General features: G+C 33.2%; 1 protein-coding gene across 1 annotated transcript; it reads left to right on the top strand.

Moving 5' to 3' along the window:
- Positions 1-2827: 2827 nt before the first annotated feature.
- LOC147396845 (chaperone protein dnaJ GFA2, mitochondrial-like) lies at positions 2828-13807 on the top strand. Its single transcript, XM_086452096.1, has 18 exons — positions 2828-3102; positions 3193-3286; positions 3380-3454; positions 3665-3750; positions 3957-4040; positions 4148-4186; positions 5141-5242; positions 8409-8459; positions 8581-8668; positions 8794-8858; positions 8947-9021; positions 10568-10640; positions 10898-10989; positions 11097-11168; positions 11758-11814; positions 12129-12177; positions 12370-12436; positions 13436-13807. Exons 1-18 carry the CDS (start codon positions 3016-3018, stop codon positions 13533-13535), a joined length of 1356 nt encoding a protein of 451 aa, XP_086308222.1. The 5' UTR covers positions 2828-3015; the 3' UTR covers positions 13536-13807.
- Positions 13808-20493: the final 6686 nt, after the last annotated feature.

Raw genomic sequence — 20493 nt, 5'->3', positions numbered from 1 at the left:
GTTTGGTGTATTTGGGATTAAAATTCAAAGGTACACTTTTTGTAAGATTACATTTTTTTTCTTCGATTTATGAGTACGCTACAACACTTGTACCAAAAAGTCAGTTGTTCGTGTGAACAGGCCTGATGCCTCTGAGTGAAAAGGTAGTATAAATGTGGGTTTTTTTCAGGGTGTTTTGAATATCAATTCAATTTTGGATAGTTTTCGAATTCGATTTGCAATCGGATTCGAATCAAATAATGTCGGATATCACAAATCGAATTCGAATAAAATAATATAAGATATCCGATAATTCATTCGTATGCGAATTCGAATATTGGTTAGTGATATACGATTTGATTTGAATTTGAATTCGAATATATCACTATCCGATCGGATACCCAACTGTTGACAGCCCTACTTTTGTCAAGATTGTATGCCACTTGGACCAAAAACAAATTGGTGAGCTCATCCAACCACATCTATATTCCACTCCCTAATGACAAGCTTCAAACTTTTCAGTTTAGGGAAAGATCAGATTAAGGGATTATTATGATTACTAAATTCCAGGTTGGAATTTCTTGAATGCTAATCGGCGGTACCCTAGATGTGTGCCATGTGTATGAACGACCATTTTAAAATTAAAAAGACAGAAATGCCCCTCATAAGGAATCAACATGAATTACTATGACAGCAAAATTCTTGGTTGGAGCTCGTTGGATGCTAGTTATTAGAACCTTGCATGTGTCATACTCTGAAGTAAATGACATGGTTTATACTGCCACTCGACTACAAATGTTCAAACCTTGTGCCATATCACAATATCTTTCAAGGGTCTTGGATTCAGCCTCCAAATTCGTTCTTGGAAAACTAGCTCAAGTTTTTTGTTTTTCATGGCGGGGGTTGGGCTCAAAATAGTTTGACACAATATTTTAGTTTCAATAGAGGATTCATGTCTATTGTTACAATGATTTTCATGCTAAAACTAGGATTTGTTGCAGTTGAATGGGATGATGGAAACCAATTCAACTTTCATTTTCTTTGTAGTAATCCCGGATCTTGACCTTAAAGCTCAACTAGTTGGCGATCTTGAAAAACGCATGAGGTCACATGTTTGATCCCTCTCCCAAAATATGTTTCTGAGGTATGTTTGTCCCATAAAAATATTTTTTCTTAAAATATTAAGATTATTTAATAATTGTAATAATTTTTTATTAATTTTTACAAGTTGAATCACTTGATATGATTTTTTTCTAGGGTTACTTTGTAAATCTAGTATTTTATTTCTTCCATAAATAAATTCAATACCAATTAATTGAGAGTTAAATGTAATGAAAAAAATCTAGTATTTTATTTCTTCCAACTAGTTTTCATTTTTAATGAAAAAAAATACATATACATATACATATATATATATATATATGAGAGTTAAATTGTAATTAGAAATATATTTGATTTTATGAGAAAAATAATTTTCTAATTAAATATGTTATAAATATTTATATAAGATTAAGTAGCAGGCCAGGCCGGGCCGGATTGAATGCTATAAGGCTCCATGCAAAAGCCCTCGCCCTTCTCTTGTTGGACGGGCTGATGGAATTGACACCCCTACTATTAGTTATTAGTTTTTGACACTTGTGTTGTGTGTCCCAATGACACATGTTAAAAGTACATTAAATACTTCTTAGGATTTGATATTTATAAAAGGGGTCCCGTTCCCCACCCTATGCTTTACCAAATGTATTTTGTCTTACATGGGTTAGAAGTTTTGGAATAGGCTGATTTTTTGTGAGGATGATTTCTATGGTGAGGAGATCATCATCATAAAAATCCAGTCCATTCCAAAACTTCTAACCCCATAAAAAATGATTTACAAAAAATGTACGGTCCACGATTTTTCAACTTGTAAATATGGGGCTAGAAATTTCGGAATGGGCTGATTTTTGGTGAGGGTGATCTTCTAATCGTAGAGATCATCCTCACAAAAAATCAGCCCATTCCAAAACTTCTAACCCATGTAGGATAAAACACGTTTGGTAAAGCGTAGGATAAAGTGTAGGGTGTCAAACATTTCATTTATAAAAGTACATATTAAATGATAGACTTGAAACTCGTTGTGAAAGTATATAATTTATTAAAAAAATTAAAAAAAAAAAAAACTCTCTCCTATTTATAGTGAAAAAAATAAAATTTCAAATCTAATCACCTTGTGACATTTAAAATCATCATCCGAAGAAATGAGATTGTAGAGGATAAAATTATATGAAGTTAAAAAAAAATTAATTATTTTTCACCGTTAATTTTTATTTTTTTAAATATGGGTACTCAATAACCGTCCGTTTTATACACCATGAATCAAGTTCGAAAAATAATTATTTAATTTTTTTTTTGAATATGAATATTTTCATAAAATTTAGATGTCTATGTTATTAGATTGTCAATGTGATAATCAATGTGGCCCAATGGTCCTTTTTAAGATTTGAAATCTTAAAAAATAAATATGTGGGTTGACACAACTCGCAAAAGAGATAAACTTTTTCATTTTAATTTTTTAATAAGTTATGTAATTCTACGTCAACGTACATCAAGTTTGCTCACCAAAAGTCCATCTTATTATTAGCACTTTATTTAATGAAATTACCCTAAAAAAATATTTTTTTTTTAACAAAAGGCCCCGCAAATGCTTATTTTCAAAGTGTATTTTACGAACTTTAGCGCGTGCCTTTAGGGCATGTTGACAAAACCCTTAGGACACACCTTAACTAACGTGTTCCCTTTTTTTTTTTTTTAATAAAATAAAAATAAAAATAAAAATGATGGGAATTTACCCGAAGAAAAGTCGATGCGGTCCAACCAAATTGAGCCATGGTCCGTCCGACCGCGATGTGATCAATTTGACTAATTTTCGGTCTGACCATCGGTCCACTCTTTGAAACATTGGTTTGTAGACGTTGAGTTCTCAATTAGGGTTCTTGATCCGCAAGAAACTGTTTTCGGTTCTCACAGTAGGTTGTGAGAACTGGAGCTTGAACTTCAATGGTGCGCTCCAATGGTTCTAGAATCGCCTACTATTTCGCCCGAAGGTCTCTCGGATCCAAATTCATCCAGGATTCTTCCAATCTCGTATATCACCTTCATTTCGTCGTCTCTCATTCCATCAAATATTCAATTAAAAAAAAAAACATTTTGATTGATTTTTTGTTTTTATCGCAGTTGGATGATTCGTTGCGTCAAGGGAGTCGTCGAGGATTCACTTGGGGAGTCTGCAATTCGTCCAAGATTTTGGGATATTGGAATTCCGAAAATGGTAATTTTTTTTGTCTTCATCAGTGTTGATCTTATGGTTTTGCATTCCAATCTGGTTTAGTATTAATTGATTTGTATTTCTTTGGTGTCGCAGTGAAGCAGAGAAATGATGTTTGGAGTGGAGTTTTACATGGAAATTGGGTTTCGGCGAGGTCGATTCATTCCACTGGTATTGAAAAGCTCTTCTTCTTTTAATTTAATGAAGCTAGGGATTGCTTGGATTATGCTTTTTGATCCAGAAAAAAAGATGAATTTGAAAGCGTTTGTTACTTTGAAATATCTTTTAATATTTCATTACTAAGTTTTTTTTCAGTGTAAAATACTTAATGGGTTTTTTATTTTTTTTTAAAGAGGTATGTATTTGCTTTGACTCTGTTAGGATCAATGTCTTCAAGAAATTATTATGATATACTTGGAGTAAGCAAGAATGCAAATCCATCGGAAATCAAGAAAGCGTATTATGCGGTGGGTTTCTCTTCCTTTCCACATAAAATCAATATATGCTTTGTCAAGTGGAACCATGGTATTATATATCAATACATATGTTAATTAACATACGATATGCCTTCCAATTTATAAAGCAATATGGTGAGAAGTCTATTGATACACATTGTGATTCTATCATTATTTGAGGTTGTTGATGCAAATTATGACTATTACATGTTTTACAGATTGCAAAAAAGGAACATCCAGATATAAATAAAGATGACCCTGATGCCGAAAGAAAGTTCCAAGAGATTCAAAAAGCTTACGAGGCACTTTTTAGATTGTATTAAGTTGTTTTTGCCGTATAAAGGTGTATAGCTTCTTGTAACTATGCAAAGAGTTCCATAACAACTTTCCCTTCCTTTGATTCATGTAGGTATTAAAAGATGAGGAAAAACGATCACTCTATGACCAGGTAGTGCATTTGTTTCCTATTAGTTACAATCAATTGTTAGGCAAAATTTGTACTCATTTATTTTCTTCTTATATTTGAATAGAAAGAATATTTGGCCACTTTACTTATTTGTGCTCATTTATTTGTTTCCTATTAGTTACAATCAATTCTTCTTCTTATATTTATGAAGGTTAAATTGAAAAAGACATAAATAAGCTTCACATATCAGGGTTTTCAATACCACTTTCGATATTTGCCTTTTCTTGCCAGTCAAAAAGCAAAAACATTTACCTTTTCTTCCTCATGAATGTTGTTGAAAGTGATATCTATTTGAGCACAATGATCATAAAAATATCATTAGAATATCAAGTAATTTCCACTGAAAATTTGCCATTTTTTGTGATCCCTCTATCTACCCACTATAGGATTGCTACATGTATTTGCCATCAAGTAAGTTTTCTATAGAGAGATTAAATTTTACCAATATTTCATCCCCACCATTTGGTTTAGCAGTTGTTTTTATTGGTTGTCTGTTGGTGTTTTAGAAACTTGAACTTCCATCACCATGATCCAGGCTCATTCATAACCAAGTTGTTTTAACTATTTTCAAACAAGTTTGACTTTGCCAATCAGCTTTTGTGCATAAATAGTCTTCCAGAATCACCATTCTATTTACTCTGATATCCTTCTTGAGCTAATTCTGAACTCATTTCAAGCAAGACAACTACTTGTATTTTCTTTATCCATATAGCAGCAAATTTATTGAGGCAAAACAGAGAAACTTGCAGAATATTACAAATACATAATTAGTAAACGAGACTTTCACTAGAGAGAAATCTGGCAAGAAAGTACAATTGGTGCTTCTGCCAGTAATCGTGTAATCACTATTGTTTCATAGTTAAATATTGAGCTTAACTTTTTCATCTGTGTTCTATTGGTAATCATGTCATTTGTTTTGCTTGGGCAATATCATAGGTTGGTCATGATGCTTTTGAACAACGTGCTGCTGAGGGTGTCCCTGATGATGGATATGGTCGATATGAGGATATCTTTGGTTCTAGTGTTGACATGAATGATGTAATTTCTCTTTCCCGAACTTCTTTCTTTTTTTTTTTTGTCATTTTAACTTTTTATGACCTACATTCATTTAGTTTAAGGGGATTTTCTTTGAGGATTTTATTGTAAGGTGGGTGTTGGTTTGTAACTTAGAGGTGGCCTAAAGGGCTTTCTTTTGCTTCCTTTTGATAAGTTTTGTACTTTGGGGTCATCTCATCCCCTTCTTTTTTCCATGAAATTTGAACTAATCAAAAAAATAAAAAATGACATACATTCATTTGCTGAAGTCCCCAATTTTTTCCCCACTTGATGGTTATAACCAAGGTTTAAAATGTTGTTTTGGATGAAAATGTTTCAATCAAGGAAAAAATCTTACATTCACCAATACGAACTGTAATATTCCAGTAGGGTGTGAATTTTCTGAAACATTCATACAAATCAACATTATGATGATGCATAATGTACATAATACATGTTTTAGGTTATAAATGACTCTTACAACTATTTATTTTGAGTATATCACATTTTTCCTGTTGATACGTGCTATTAGACACTAATATGCTGATTAAAAACTAAGTTAGATAGCATCAAAGTATGTTTATGTTTCAACTTTCAGTGAGCTATCAAGTACTGGTAGCCTAATGGATAAGGCATCTGATTTAATCAGAAGATAGTAGGTTTTTTCCTTCTGGATTTCATTTGAGAACAGCTCTTTAAAATATACTCACTGCAATTTTTTTTTTTTGCACATATTGAATTGCTTTTTTGCAGGCTCTTTATATCATTGGAACCTCCATTTTGTTTCTTCAAATATTCCATTGATCTAGAGATTCCATTCCTTCTTTTTGAATATTTTTGCTTTTTTCTGATTCTGGTTTGTTTCAAATTGTTTCGGTCTAAACATTTCGACACATATCAATACAAACCGAAATATTTCGATACAATTTGAAACATTTAATTTTAGGAATGTTTCATATCGGAAGGTTCAACAAACGATATGTCCCCATATGGTATAGTATTTTGAACCATGCTTCTAACTTGATGAATACTGATATTTGAAGTTAAAACTTTGTGAAACTGGAAAACTTGAAAATTGAAGACCTTCCAAACTAAGTTTATATTGAACTCTTATTGGTAAAAACAAAATTCTAATGGATTTATGTTCAATCTTATTTTTTTGTTGGTCTTCTTTAGTTCCTTTTGATTCTAATGTATATAAAATTATAAGCAATGGAATTGTAATGTATATACAATTATTTTGCATCTTTCATATGCTTATGTGATTACTCTTCTTAAGATTCCTTTGTCACTTCTATGCAAATAGTTAGGTGTGTGGATGGGTGTCTATGTGTGAGATAGAAAACCAATAATAAATGTTATTTTATTATAATACAAATATTTACCATTTATTTGGGAAATATCATTTGAAAACATGTGTCAGTATCGTTATTATACTTCTAGAAAAAAGTACACATATTTTACCAAATAATTGTAATAATCAGTTCTATGACATTTTTATGTTGCATTGTTAGTATATTAGAAACCGAGAACAATAATTGAAATACAGACTAAAACAGAGAGAAAATGGATAGAAAAGGGATTTTTCTTATTATTGGTAAATGGGAATTGGTTATATTGAGAAAGCAATGATAGATTGGCCTAAACTTGTAAAATCGCACTGTAGCAACAGGAGAAGTGAGGCCCTGATATCGACTTAACGTTGCTTGTGTGGATTGTATCGAATTCCTAACTAATGTACACGATTTCGTTGTATAAACCATAAAGGCAAGCTTTAAAAGTCTTTTTTTTGGGACTTGGATTAGATAGTCAAAATATTAAGACCTAAACCTAGACAATCCAAGCCCCTTGATGATCACAAATGATTTTGGCTACTCTACGATCTACAACTTATTCCAAAAAAATTTAGTCAGCAACATGAATTCTGTTTCACAATTCAATTCTATACGGGGCTATATATCCCTCAAGGCATGTATCTTCATATCCTTTTTACTACCTCAATCCCCCTCGTTTTTGGCCTTCCCCTTGTCTTGCTCTAAAGCCCTCTTAAATCCCAATCGTTGCTACTGGCATTGGTCTTTATTTAGATGCCTGAACCTTCGCGATTGACTTTCCTTCATTTTATCCTCACTGTAACTATTCCTGGCCCTTGTGTTTCTCATGTGCTCTCATCTGATTCTATCATTCCTAGTCTTACCACCCATCTACTCCTACAATCTCAAAAAAGTCCCCCTCAAGAAAAGAAAAATCCAAAAGTACCCTACACAGCAAAATCCCTGACATTTCCTTATTCTTCCTTCAAAACTTGAAAAATATTCTTTCAACCCACAAGGGGTTGGTCTATTTTAAAATGAGGGACCCCCTTTTAAGGCTAACTAATTGTGCATAATATTCTATACTTCTTCTAGGAATTATTTAAAAATAAAACTCATCATTTTTGGTACCGGGATACAAAAGAAAACTAATTTCTCATATTTATACATCACTCTGTAACAGTCTCATTTCCAACATTTTTTTTCATGCTATTTTATTTTTTGTCTCTGTTATCAACATCTCCCCAAAGGATGCTTTTGTGTCTCCGAGCAGTTGTTCGTATGATTCCTTTTTTCATAAGATTTTGGTGCTCCATTTCATCTTTCTGTAGTTTTGACACAAGTGAACCTGGCATTAACATGACAAGAAGTGAACCTCTTCTAATGCTTGATGTTTTTGGACTATGATATTGACAATAAGAGAAATTCTTTATCCTGTGAAATATATAATTTTTATTAATTGCCATTACAAAAATTATAAGTCAATAACAATAATAGTATAAGACAAAAATAAAGAGTTCTTCCTTGCTTCTGTTATAATAGACTTGGTTCACCAACATTAGTAACTAAGCATTGATATTCCTGTCCCACTTATGTGAATAATAATAAGTCAATGATAATGATACAAGACAAAAATAAGAGTTCTTTCTTGCTTCTGTTATAATAGACTTGGTTCACTAACATTAGTATCTGAGCATTGATATTCCTGTCCCGCTTGTGTGATTCCAATGCTCTCTGAATAACGGCAATGATGGTATAAGATTGTCTCATTTGTATAAGCTGTATTTCATCTTCCGAATGTCAAATCTAATTGCTCTTATATGTTTGATTTGGGCATATTTAACAACGGAGATCAGTTTGTTAAAGACTTCTTTAGGCAAAGAGAATTCGGCGGCCAAGATGTCAAGGTTTCATCTTCTGTTATCTATTAATGATTCGCTGCTATCTTTAAGTTTCTGATTTGAGTTTTTTTATTTTATTAAAATGTTATTTCATTGATGGTCCAACTCTTCATTTATTTGTGCATAGGTTGCCCTTGAACTATCATTCATGGAAGCTATTCAGGGTTGCTCTAAGACCGTGACCTTTCAAGCATCTTTACCTTGTGAAGCTTGTGGTATGATGATGAACTTCATTTAACAAAATATCTCTGTTTTTTAATTCTGCTTGGTTGTATAAGCTAATTAGGTACCTAATGTTTGCCATTGTATTTGTTGACATTCATGGAACCATATTTTGCAGGTGGAACAGGTGTTCCTCCTGGAACGAGGCCTGAAACATGTAGACCTTGTAGAGGCTCTGGAATGGTCTGTTCTATTGTGGATCCTTTTGATTTGTCCACATTTAAATTTTGTCTTCGTAGTTAACAGATGGGATTTTTGGTGACATCTGCAGATATTCATGCAGAAGGGTCCGTTTAGGTTGCAATCAACATGTGCACAATGTGGTGGAACTGGAAAAACAGTAACGGTATAACATGCTTGTTTAGTCTGTACCTTACTATTACATGAATATGAAGATAACTGACTCTTATTTTTTTGGGCATATCATAGAGTTTATATTTGTTAATGTGTACCAGAACAACACTTTTTTTTTCCTGACAGGTAAGAGCAACTCCAAGGGGAATATCCAAAATGACTATCCATAATGGATAGCAATGTGCTTATGGATAGCTATTTTGGATATTTGAAGGGTATACACTCCAACCATGCTATCAATAAATATTTTAATATTTATTTAATTCAACCCAAAATGGAGATGACGGTAGTTCGTGCATTGGAGACCCTAAAATCCTTAGTGACTCCAAAATAGCTGTTGGGGTCATGAAATTTTTGGAGCCAAAAAAGGGAGACTCCAAACTTGCTATCCAAAATGGATAGCGCGTTGGAGACCCATATTTTGGATTTAACTCTTCAAAATGGCAGCTGAGAGGGGATGGAGAGTGGAGGGAGTGCGTTGGAGTTGCTCTAAGAACCACAAATTAATAAAATACTGTTTTTTTATTTAAAAGATGGGTATTTGAGCTAGAGGAAATCAGTGGATTTTTTTTAAATCTCAGGGCTGTTTTGGTCTTAAAAAGATAAAATACTGCACCAAACAGACATATTTACTTATTTTTCAAACTGTGGAAACAATTAATTATTTTGTAAAACTTGCCAGATTATTCTGGTAACAAACACAATGTAGACACACTTTGGGTCGCAAAAATAACATGGAATTGTTGGTCAGTGCAACTGTGGTGCATGTAGGTGTTGCTCTGGACTTCTTTCAGATCTAAATCAACAAAAGGTAGCTTGAGGTCCAATGATGCCAAGTTATCTTAGCTAAAATGAGAGAGGCGGTAGGGAAACTGTGTTGCATAAAAGTAACATCATGATCAGAAGAGTTTTTTTCTTTCAAAAATGGAAATAACTCCTGCAAAAGAAATGATGGCATTCTTTATCAAAAAAATAAAAAAATAAATGGTGGCATTCTTTCATCAATGTGGTGAAACATAATCCAAATTTTGTGGGTGAATATCATCAATTGGGCTGAGCATAACCTGCCTCAATTGTGTCAGACAAGGCTGCTACTACTTTTGAATCACCGTATCTTTAACCAACCCCTTCTTAACAGTTGATTTGAGGCTATTAATGGTTGATGGTAAGATGGATGATCATGGAGCATCTTTCATCCGAAATAAAGAAACATGAAAGTCAATCTTGCTTAGTTGTTCTTTGGTTTTGAAACTGTTAGTTAGGACATGTGACCTGATTGTTTGAGTATGGCAATGGTCCAGCTTGCATTCATGTTACATATGATGTGTAGCCCCTATTGAATGTGTTTGATGAAATGACTACTCGTGGATTGGCAAAAATATTTATACAAATCTAATTTATTGTTTCAGGGTGGTTGATTTTTTTTCTTACTTTTGGTCATGGTTCAAAGTTTTCATGACTTGGCTATCGACTTCCCAAATTTGTCTTTGGCTTGTGTTTTTATGGTGAAATTACAGTTCTGATTTATTTGTGTATAGAGCTTTTGCAAGTCATGCAAGGGAAATCGAGTTGTGGGAGGATCAAAGACAGTCAAAGTAGAAGTTATGCCAGGTATGTTTAAATGTCATCTTTTGGGCTAACTGGTGATTGTGTATCAGAAAAGGTTCTTGGTATTCTGAAATTTTGTTAGTTTTTTAGTTAGACACAATGTCTTTATAATTTTGACCTCAAGTTGAGCCCCTCAGACCCGAACTGGGATGGGTTATACATATGCTTCCATTTCATTCACTATCGCTGGCTGCGACTGTTGTTGTTATAAGAAGCCTCGCCATCACTCTATCTACTTCTGAATTTGTTGATGTCTGCAGGAGTCGATGAAAATGAAACTATAAAGATGCATAAATATGGTGGAGCAGATCCTGATGGGAATCAACCCGGAGATCTTTATGTTACAGTCAAGGTAACTTTTGTAAATATTTTCTGAACTATTAAATATTTTCCCTCTAATAAGCATGTAGTTACACACATCTTTTTCTACTAGAGTTTGATAATATAATAATTTTGCAGGTAAGAGAAGATCCCATTTTCCAGAGAGAAGGCCGTGATATCCATGTTAATGCCATTTTGAGTGTTGCTCAGGTAATCTCCACTTTTTTTAGAAACTTTCTGGGATAATATTTTTTAATGTGCATGGAAATCTTAAAAGGAGAATTAGACACTATTCTTATGGAAGGGTAATGTTTCTTCCTGGATGTATTAGCAGATTCTTTCTCATGTGTAAAAGAATTTAATTGGCTAATAAGGCTGACTACCACTCTTACTCTAGCTTACATATCATGTTTTGGCATGGACTTACCTAGTTTGCTAACTTGTCACAATTCATATGATTGTCATGCATCGCATCACAAGTAGGGCAGAAGTACAATATATGGTAGGATATAGGGATGACAAGAACAAGGTCACACTCCACATGTCTGATCTTGAGGATCATCTATCAGATGGATGGTCTAGATTGGCTATGTCAGCCTCCTTGTGGCAAGAAAAACCTCACCAACCAATTAGTGTCCTGTTGGAAAAACTCGTTCCCTTCTATATATGTGAAGTTTGATCAATTTTGGTGCAACGAAAATACTAAAAACCAAAGTGCAGTAGAGATGAATTTCTTGTATCCAGTCTGGGCATCTTAGTAGAAAGATTGACAGCAGGCTTTTGGATTGCTTTTTTGCAGGCGATGCTGGGGGGAACTATTCAAGTCCCAACTCTGACAGGAGATGTTGCTCTTAAGGTAACTTGGATATTGTATACATCATCTTTAGTGAGAATAACTTCAGAGTTGTCCATCAGATGAGATCTACGGAAATCGATACTCCAAATACTGGACTGTTGGATGGAGTTCATAATTTGGCAAACTAGTGATGAATGTAGGGTTTCCTATACAAAAACAGTTTGTTGTAGGCAAGTTTCAAAATCTTGTCTCGGTCAGGAGAGAAAAAAAAAATCGATTGTGTTGACCTAAACATCAATGTTTTGTTTCAAAACTTAGACCTAGTTTCAGGTAACTCACATGGGTGGCACGATTACTTTTGATCTTGTTTGCAGGTCCGTCCAGGCACTCAACCTGGTCAGAAGGTTGTTCTGAAGAGAAAAGGTGAGGAACTACACAAATGTCCTTCCTTTCCGCTTCTTATCTATAGATGTTGTTGCTGATACACAATGTTAGAATTTACTATATAACCTAACCTTCACATACTGTTCCACAAAATAATGTTTATCCATTGATTATACATAAATGTGTGCCTAAGTGAAGTAAAATTGCTTTCTTTCTTATATCCTCCAACAGGGATTAAGACCAGGAGCTCCTTCTCGTTTGGTGATCAATATGTGCATTTCAACGTCAGCATTCCAACGTAAGTTTTCTAGTTCTGAGTAGGGGTGTTAATGTAGGGCTTAAAATGGGTCGGGTTTGGGCCGGGTATGTGTCTACCCATATCCATATCCAGGTTCTTATTCGGGCCCAAATCCGGATCCGATTCGGATCCTACTAGCTCAAATCATGTTCGATTTTTTTTTTACTTTCATTAAATCCATATCCGGATCTGATCCAACCAAATTAATTGATTTGGCTTGGATAATTTCATACCATTACAAAGTAATTTATTAAAAAATGTGGCTTAAATGTTATTTCAACTCAAGACCTCTCCCTTTTTGAGAAGAAGCCACTTCACCTTTTACTCATTTGTTGATGAATAATAGATTAAAAACTATAAAAATATAACATATATGACATACAAAATAATATACCATTCGGGTATAGGCTGATATAGGGATGGGTCAGCATCCGATCCGTATCCGAGTCGGGTCAAGGGACATCAACCCATATTTTAATTTGGATATATTTGAGAAACCTAATCCGCTAAAAATCGGATTCAGATCACTTGGATTTCGGATAAAATCCGACCCATTTTATGCCCTAAGTGAATGGGTCACTTTGTGCCTAGGTTTTGATAGATTTTGAATTTAAACGGGTCTGATCTGTCCAGTTCAAATTCATGCCTGTGAAGGTCACACTGGCACCCCTAGACTAGTTCCGAGGTCTCAGCTAAACATTGTTTCATGAGCTGTTCTACACTGACATCCTACAACACTGCACTGATGTGGCAATGTGCGCATAACCGTAGATTATTTCACTTGTATCTCGAGGAAAATCATCTTTGGTTCTGTACATATTGCCAGGTCAGCACAGTGTCATAGGATATCAGTTTGGCATTTTTCTTTTTTACATTTTTGCCTGTTATCTTTGAACTTCTATTTTCCCAAACAAGAAATTTTTTTTGATAAGTAAAAAAAAATCTGATGGAAGTTTTTCTCAAACAAGAAATATCTGATGGAAGTTTTTTTGGGGACAGGAATTTGACACAGAAACAACGTAGTTTGATTGAAGAGTTTGTTAAGGAGGAACAGGGAGAATGTGATAAAGGCGCTGTCGCTGCCGTAGCATCTGGGTAAAATTTTCATCTACTGGATTGCTTGGCGTGGTAGGTATTTCAAATAATAAATGGTTTACCCAGTTCAAATTTTTGTAGAAGAAATATTTAGGTTTCTTTTTTATCTTAATTTATTTTACAATTGTACCATCTTTATATTTTCTCTGTTTTTTTTTTCCCCTCCAAAATTCACATTAGATTATTATTAAGCTCACAACAGGGTCATACATTCATGATCAGGAGCCAAAATGATTTTGTTCTAAATGAAATGAGGTTAATAGTATAGTTGCACAATTGCATTTACATTTTGATTATACAATTGTGGTGGCTTTTCCAATTGCATACTCCTCGAAGTACTTAGTATCAGAAGATGCTTTCTTATTTGACAAGACTTCCATGCTCTTCACTTTGATCGAACAATTGGGCTTGTCCTCTGGCAAGACCACTCTACTAGAATACCGGTGTGGTGCTTGAGAAACACACTCCTGACAGTCAAGTTAGTTGAGAAATTGGAAGTGAAGATGGATAAAGAGAGTTGCATGGTACAATTGGTTTCTGGTCTTCTAGTGGAAATGGACAAAAACTGATCCAAAACAATCCCAAAACCTTTGTTTTCCTCTTTTTTATAAGAGAAGCAAGGGCTCTCATGGTCAGGTGGTTTTCTCTTGAAAACATGCCGAGAGACATCTTGGCCATAATACAGTTTGGGTGTTTTGCCCATGACTGGAGCATGTCGGCCTCATGAGTGGTCTAGGTGTTTGGGATACGGTGGTTGTATTTCCGAGGTGTCCGCTCATGTGGTATTCATTTTGCAATCATGTTTGAGGTACAAATCTCTAGGTGAAACATGGATGATGGATTGCGTATGTTGAAATTTGTCCCTTAACACTTGTGTAGTCATACATAATTAAGGTTCATAAAGGAGTTTCCATTGTTTCTATTTTCAAAAAATCGAAATTGAACCAAAATATTCTCTGATTGTATTGATAGTTTAAATTCAATAAGAATTAGTTTTTAATTATTAATAAATACAAATAAAAATTATTCTTGAGTGTCTAACATGAAAGTTAAAGTAGTGTATTTTTTTTTATGTTAATGCACATTTCCAATTCATTCTCTCTCCCCCTTCTCCTTTTGGGTGGGGCTATGCATACCGAAATTGACATTTGCACCCATTTTCTTGTGATACCCACCTCAACTTTAAAATATCCTTTTGCACACACATGATAAATCTGTTTGACTGTATTGCTTATTGTACACACCTGAAGGTACTGAACCAATTCTTCATCTCTTCTTCTTCTTCTTCTTCTTCTCTCTCTTTCTCTCTCCCTCTCTCATTTTTTCTTCTTTACATCTTGAAAGTTTTTAATGAGGATTTTAAACTTTGATCTTACTTGTTTTTCTTAGTTCAGCACTTTCAATCAAGTCGAAGTCGTTCGCAAAAGAAAGTTTTGTTTTCGGTAGGTATCTATTGAATATATTTTGTAAGATTTGGTAAGTATCTATCGAATCTGTTTAGTAAGATTTGGTACGTACATACCGAATTTGCTAAAATAAGTTCGGTTTGAATTTATCGAGCAGAATTGTTAAAAAATCTTCGAGTTCTTTGATTCAAAATTGTCGTTTTGAAACTTTAATAATGATTTTTTTTTTTCATCTTTCTTAATGATTAATTACAAAAAATTAAAAGGAATTTCAAAGAAATACAATAACTTGAAAAAAAATTCTAAAATCTAACCTCCATTGATTTAACCTCACAAAATTCAGGAAATAAATATGAAGAAGAAGAAGAAGAAAGTGGGTTTTGGGTTTTTGTTTGGTAGGTGATAGGCGGTAGGTGGTAGCATGTGCAATAAGTCAAAATGATAGGGTAAAATGATAATTTATTTATTTATAAAAATCACTTAAGCGAGTGCAAATTGCAATTTCGGTGTATACAAATAGACCGACTCGACTCTTTTTCTTTTTTCCATAGTATCTCTCCTTTCTCTTTTCAGGATTTATTCTCTTGGTGTCTATGGGAATTTTTCTTTGGGTATGTCTAAAAATTCTTTCCGTCAAAAGTCTACAAATAGATGGTTTGAATATCATGAGACTAGTGGTCCCAATAAGTTTACAACAAAGCATTTTTACGGCAACAATAACAATTGTTCTGGATTTACAAAAATAGCAAATTTGTGTCTTTGATGTCTTATGCCACCTTTGTAGTATTTTCATTACTTACATTCCAATCTCGATCCTACTAGAAATCCAATCCCTTCCTAACATGAATCACGATCATTCAATAATGTACCTTTTTGGGTAGAATAAAATGGAAGAATAAGACCTCAAATTTCTAAAATTTTGGGATAGATTTTGATGGTGATGAACTCGCAACAAACTTGTTCACACGAATGAAATGCTATGACGATTGATTTTGATGATGATGAACTCCCAACATATTAGTTCATATTAATAAAATGCTTATCGATTCTCATGTGTTTAAATTATTATTAATTTTTTATTATTTATAAGTCTGTTTTTAATGAGTTCAATAACTTAGTGGTCTGATATCATCATCTAAAGACTTTATCAACTAAGTTAGTAGTCACTTGTAAGTGTTTTAATTATTATTATTTTTGGGAAACCCTTACTAAGTAATTTTTGGGAATCCCTAATACGCTCTGAAGGGGTGATTTAAAATCAAAACGTCCCCTTCTAGGCATGGTCTTGGTCATCTCACAAACTCTTTGAGATTGTTGAACCATCGAGTTTTAAGGCCTTTTTACATGATGAAATTTGAACTTGGAAAGCTTTGTAAAAAAAAAAAAAAAAAAAACAAAGATCAGTGAAAACAAGATTTTCAGAGTTTTATCAAAAGAAATTTTGTTCATGTTTTGCTTTAATTCAATAAAACATGTACTTTCATTTCTTTTTTAACGTAGTATGATAAAACCATGCATGCTACTATATACTTTCCATTTTAAAAGAAATAATTTTTTTTATTAAATAAATAGAGAGATTTTATTGCCACACTAACTTTTGCTAACAGTGCACTAATTCACACGTAAATCATCAAAGAATTCACACATGTTGAGGTGCTGTTATTAACATTTGGTGTGGCAATAGAATCTCTCTTTTTTATATTATAAATTTATTTAATAAATAAATGTGTAATCTCAAATAAATGTAGAGGGACATGTCATTATTATTTTTAAATATAAAAGAAACATTCGTCACATAAAAATGTGGATTCCTCCAAAATTTTGAAGCACGACTGCTTCAAAATCGACTTACGTTGTTACAACATACATGAAGTTATATTAGCATTTTTTTTTTTATCATCGAGTATTATAAAATTTGTAAAAAATCATATTTTATTTTTTTACAAATTTAAAATTCGTGAATTATTTAGAATAATTCAATAATCAAAAGAATAATATATTATTATTGTAGAAAAATAAAAAAATTCATAAAATTTTCAAGAATTAAACGGGAGATGGCTAACACAGGTTTCAACTCAACTTGAATCACGATGAATGCACGGGGTTTTGGTACGTGATTGATACGCGGCTGACGTGGCAAGTCACACAGCTGCAGATCTCTTTCTTGTACTTGGGAAACTTTTTGAAAAAAAACGTAACTGCTAAAGCGGCCAACATATTGTCTCACTCACTGGCTCAGCGTCCTTTAATAAGATAAAGCAAAGCTGTCTTCAACCAATTGCATACAGAGGTATGGGCTATGGGGTGGATCTTTTTATTGACCAAAGCTTCATGTGATATCAATGTGGCCCAAAATAGTGTATCATATATGATGATACATTTACGTGGGCCCCATTTAATATTTATTTAGCATTTACGAACTCTTATAGAAGTTGTGGACAATAATTGAAAAAGAATATTAATTTTTTTTTTGATTTTTTGATTTTTTGATTTTGAAGAGTATTCAAAATATTAAAATTTTCAGTTTATGAAAATAAATATTTAATAATTTTTTTTTTCTAAGCCGAGTATATGACCTGAATTTGTGAAATTAGCAAAAATAAAATAAAATTGTAGTTAATTATAAATAAAAAAATAATCATTTTTTTTAAAATTAGAATAAAATGACTTAAATTGCTGTATTGTCGAGTGATTAGTAACTCTCTAGAGCAAATATTATTTATCAATTTGAATGATGAAAATGCCTAAAGATGTCATAGGTAGTGGAGCATTTTTCGTGTTTTTATTTGAAGTACACATGACGCATGGGATTGTCTAGCGAGTTACTAAAATGTCAGTCAATCAAACATTTTAATTCATTTTTAGTAAATTTTAAAAATTTAATTTTTGATTAATTAATTCCTTAAGAACTCTTACTTTATAAGAAAATTTGCTTTCAAATCATTTTTCACCTCTTGTACGTTACTTATCTTTACCATTATAATGAGATAGGGTGGAGTAGAAGTGGTTCGAGGCCAAAATTTGGATCCCTCAAGTGCTCCCACCATTACATTTAAACTTCATAGGCTTTAGGGCCATTTAATCTTCAAAATCTCTTTAATTAAGATAATTTATGAGAGTATTATTATTATTTTTTATTCGTGATCAATAATTTTATGTTCAAACAAATTATTCTAATTTCAATGAAAACGTCATGAATGGATCAGTATGGTGGAACTAATAGAAATGCGAACCTCTGGTGTTAGGATCCAATGAGAATATTGTTTTCTTATTATTGGTGATCAATTTGTAACAATTATTTTAAAGGAGAGATTGGATTTTATTGATTAGAGTTTCGATCTAGTTTTTTACTTTTTTATAACCAGGTATTCCTATAGACAGGAGATCATGCTCTTGTCTGGGTTTTGCCCAGTCCATAGACCATGGTCTTGTCCAATGACTAGTCTCGGGGAATGTGCAACACCTGCACATCACACACACCAGATAAGTGAGAGTTCACTCTCGTAGGTGGCCCATGAGAAATTAATGTTCATATTAGGTATTGAATTCATGATCAACGAGCATTAATTGTTTATCGGTCCAAAGCAATTTTCCAACATGATCATTTAATACGAAAGAAGTGTCGCCTTCTAATATGAATCATGATCATTCAATTCATGTTGTGGACTAGGTAGAATTAAATGGAGGAATAAGATCCATTTGGCCCTACTAATTTTTTTTGAGATACAACTTCAATTTTTTTGGGTTCCCATCAAACTTGTTCACACAAGTGAAATGCTAATCGTTTTGCTAAAACTATTTTAAAAATCATATCGGACCAATGGCTCAGCCTGCTTTTTAAGGAAAATAGGTTTGGTTCATTGCAAAATTGGTATTTTGTCAAGAACCATCGATTTTTATAGATCTATGCTTCACTCGTAGATTCTAATGAACCATCAATTCTTGAAAGTTGAATTTTTCTTATATTAAATCTAAATGACATGTTTTAGGGATTTTTGCATAATAAAATTTGAACTTTAAAAACTTTGAAATAGAAAAAAGTTTTGGAGAAAGACAAGATTTTCATTTATTTTCGTAGAGGATTCTAAGAATATTTTTTTATACAAAACATGATAAAACCATGCCATTAGTTACTTTTGATTAGGAAGAGTGCTTGAAAAAAAGGGAAAAAAAAACCTAACTTTTGGTAAAGATTTTATTTAACTCTAGACCAATCATGGTTTTTTAAAACTTGTTTTGATGTCTTGTGTTGTCCATGAACGAGCCCAAGTCGTCTCGATCTCCAAGTTTTAAAACCATGAGACCAACTGCAAAAATCTTGATTCGGTTATTAATCCAAATTTTAAAACATTGCTTTCAACTTACAACCTATTCAAATAAAAGAAAATCGTTAAAGCTGAAAATTATTTGCTTAGAAACCCAATGTCCTTCAATAACACACACAAAGCAAGGTGATTTCAAGGTGATGATTTATGCTGGTCTTGGTAGTGTTTCCTCATTTACGTTACATTGTAGGTCCCACTCAAAGATTCTCTTCCCTTTTAACATAAATCCTCATCAATTTTTTTTTTGATAAGAAGGGTATTTGGCCAGCTTACGTGCACCAACTATTCCCTCCTCTCCGAACAAGACTTGCGAAACAGGGTTTTAATCCTATAGTCTGTGGCCACTGATATTAGTAATTGGTGGGAATCGAATTTGAGACCACATGGGGAGCACACCCCTTTACCTCGAAGTGCTACCACTCGGCCACCCATCTAGTGGTTCATAAATCCTCATCATTTAGTTCATACTTCATACTAACGAGGTGGATCTCAATAGAATTAAATGAACGAATAAGTTTAATCTGATTCGAAATTTTGAGAAAAGCTACGATTTCAATTATACATAAAAACTTGTTCACAAAATACACTAAGAGTCGTGCTGGGGTGACACAATGATGTGGTGGCACACACATGACCATAGATGCTTTTCCGCGAGATAAGACTAAAAAGCATCTCCGGTTATGTGCACGCCACCACGTCATTGGCGTCATTCCTGTCCCCGTTTGTGTCACTCCATCATTAGTGATTCATTAATGTTATAAGGAAAATCCTGTGCGTGCGTGTGTGTGTGTGTGTTTGGGGGTGGGGGCACTTTGCTTTTCACTGCATTGATGTGATAATCATAGACTATTTTCTCGAGATACGAATAAAAACCATCTGCGGTTATGTGTGAACCTCCGCATCAGAAATATGAGAATGACAGTAAATCCTAATGTCACCCCAGCATTACTCATGTTATAATACCAGACAACATAGATGCTTTAATATGATTTTTTTTTTTTTTTTAAATCGGTATTTTGTCAAGAACCATAAACAATTAGGTTCTTGAAAGTTGACACCTTGTTCTATTAAATTAAACAACATTTTTTTAGGATTTATTATAGAGTGAAATTTGAAATTCAAAAATTGTAAAGTAGAAAGAAGATTCAAGTAGTAAATAATATTATCATGTTTTTAATGAGCTACCCGTTGGATATGTTTAGAATGGTTTCAAATCTCGTTCAAGCCCGAG

Source organism: Akebia trifoliata, chromosome 8 (genome assembly GCF_017979445.1).
Source record: "Akebia trifoliata isolate Shusen 1 chromosome 8, ASM1797944v1, whole genome shotgun sequence".
NCBI lineage: Eukaryota > Viridiplantae > Streptophyta > Magnoliopsida > Ranunculales > Lardizabalaceae > Akebia > Akebia trifoliata.
This window is presented reverse-complemented; position numbering and strand designations above follow the sequence as displayed.

Coding starts and splice junctions, on each gene's coding strand:
- LOC147396845 (XM_086452096.1), top strand. CDS start 3,016: ATGGTGCGCTCCAATGGTTCTAGAATCGCCTACTATTTCGCCCGAAGG. Junction 8,859..8,946: donor CTTGTAGAGGCTCTGGAATG/GTCTGTTCTATT, acceptor TGACATCTGCAG/ATATTCATGCAGAAGGGTCC. Junction 9,022..10,567: donor GAACTGGAAAAACAGTAACG/GTATAACATGCT, acceptor ATTTGTGTATAG/AGCTTTTGCAAGTCATGCAA.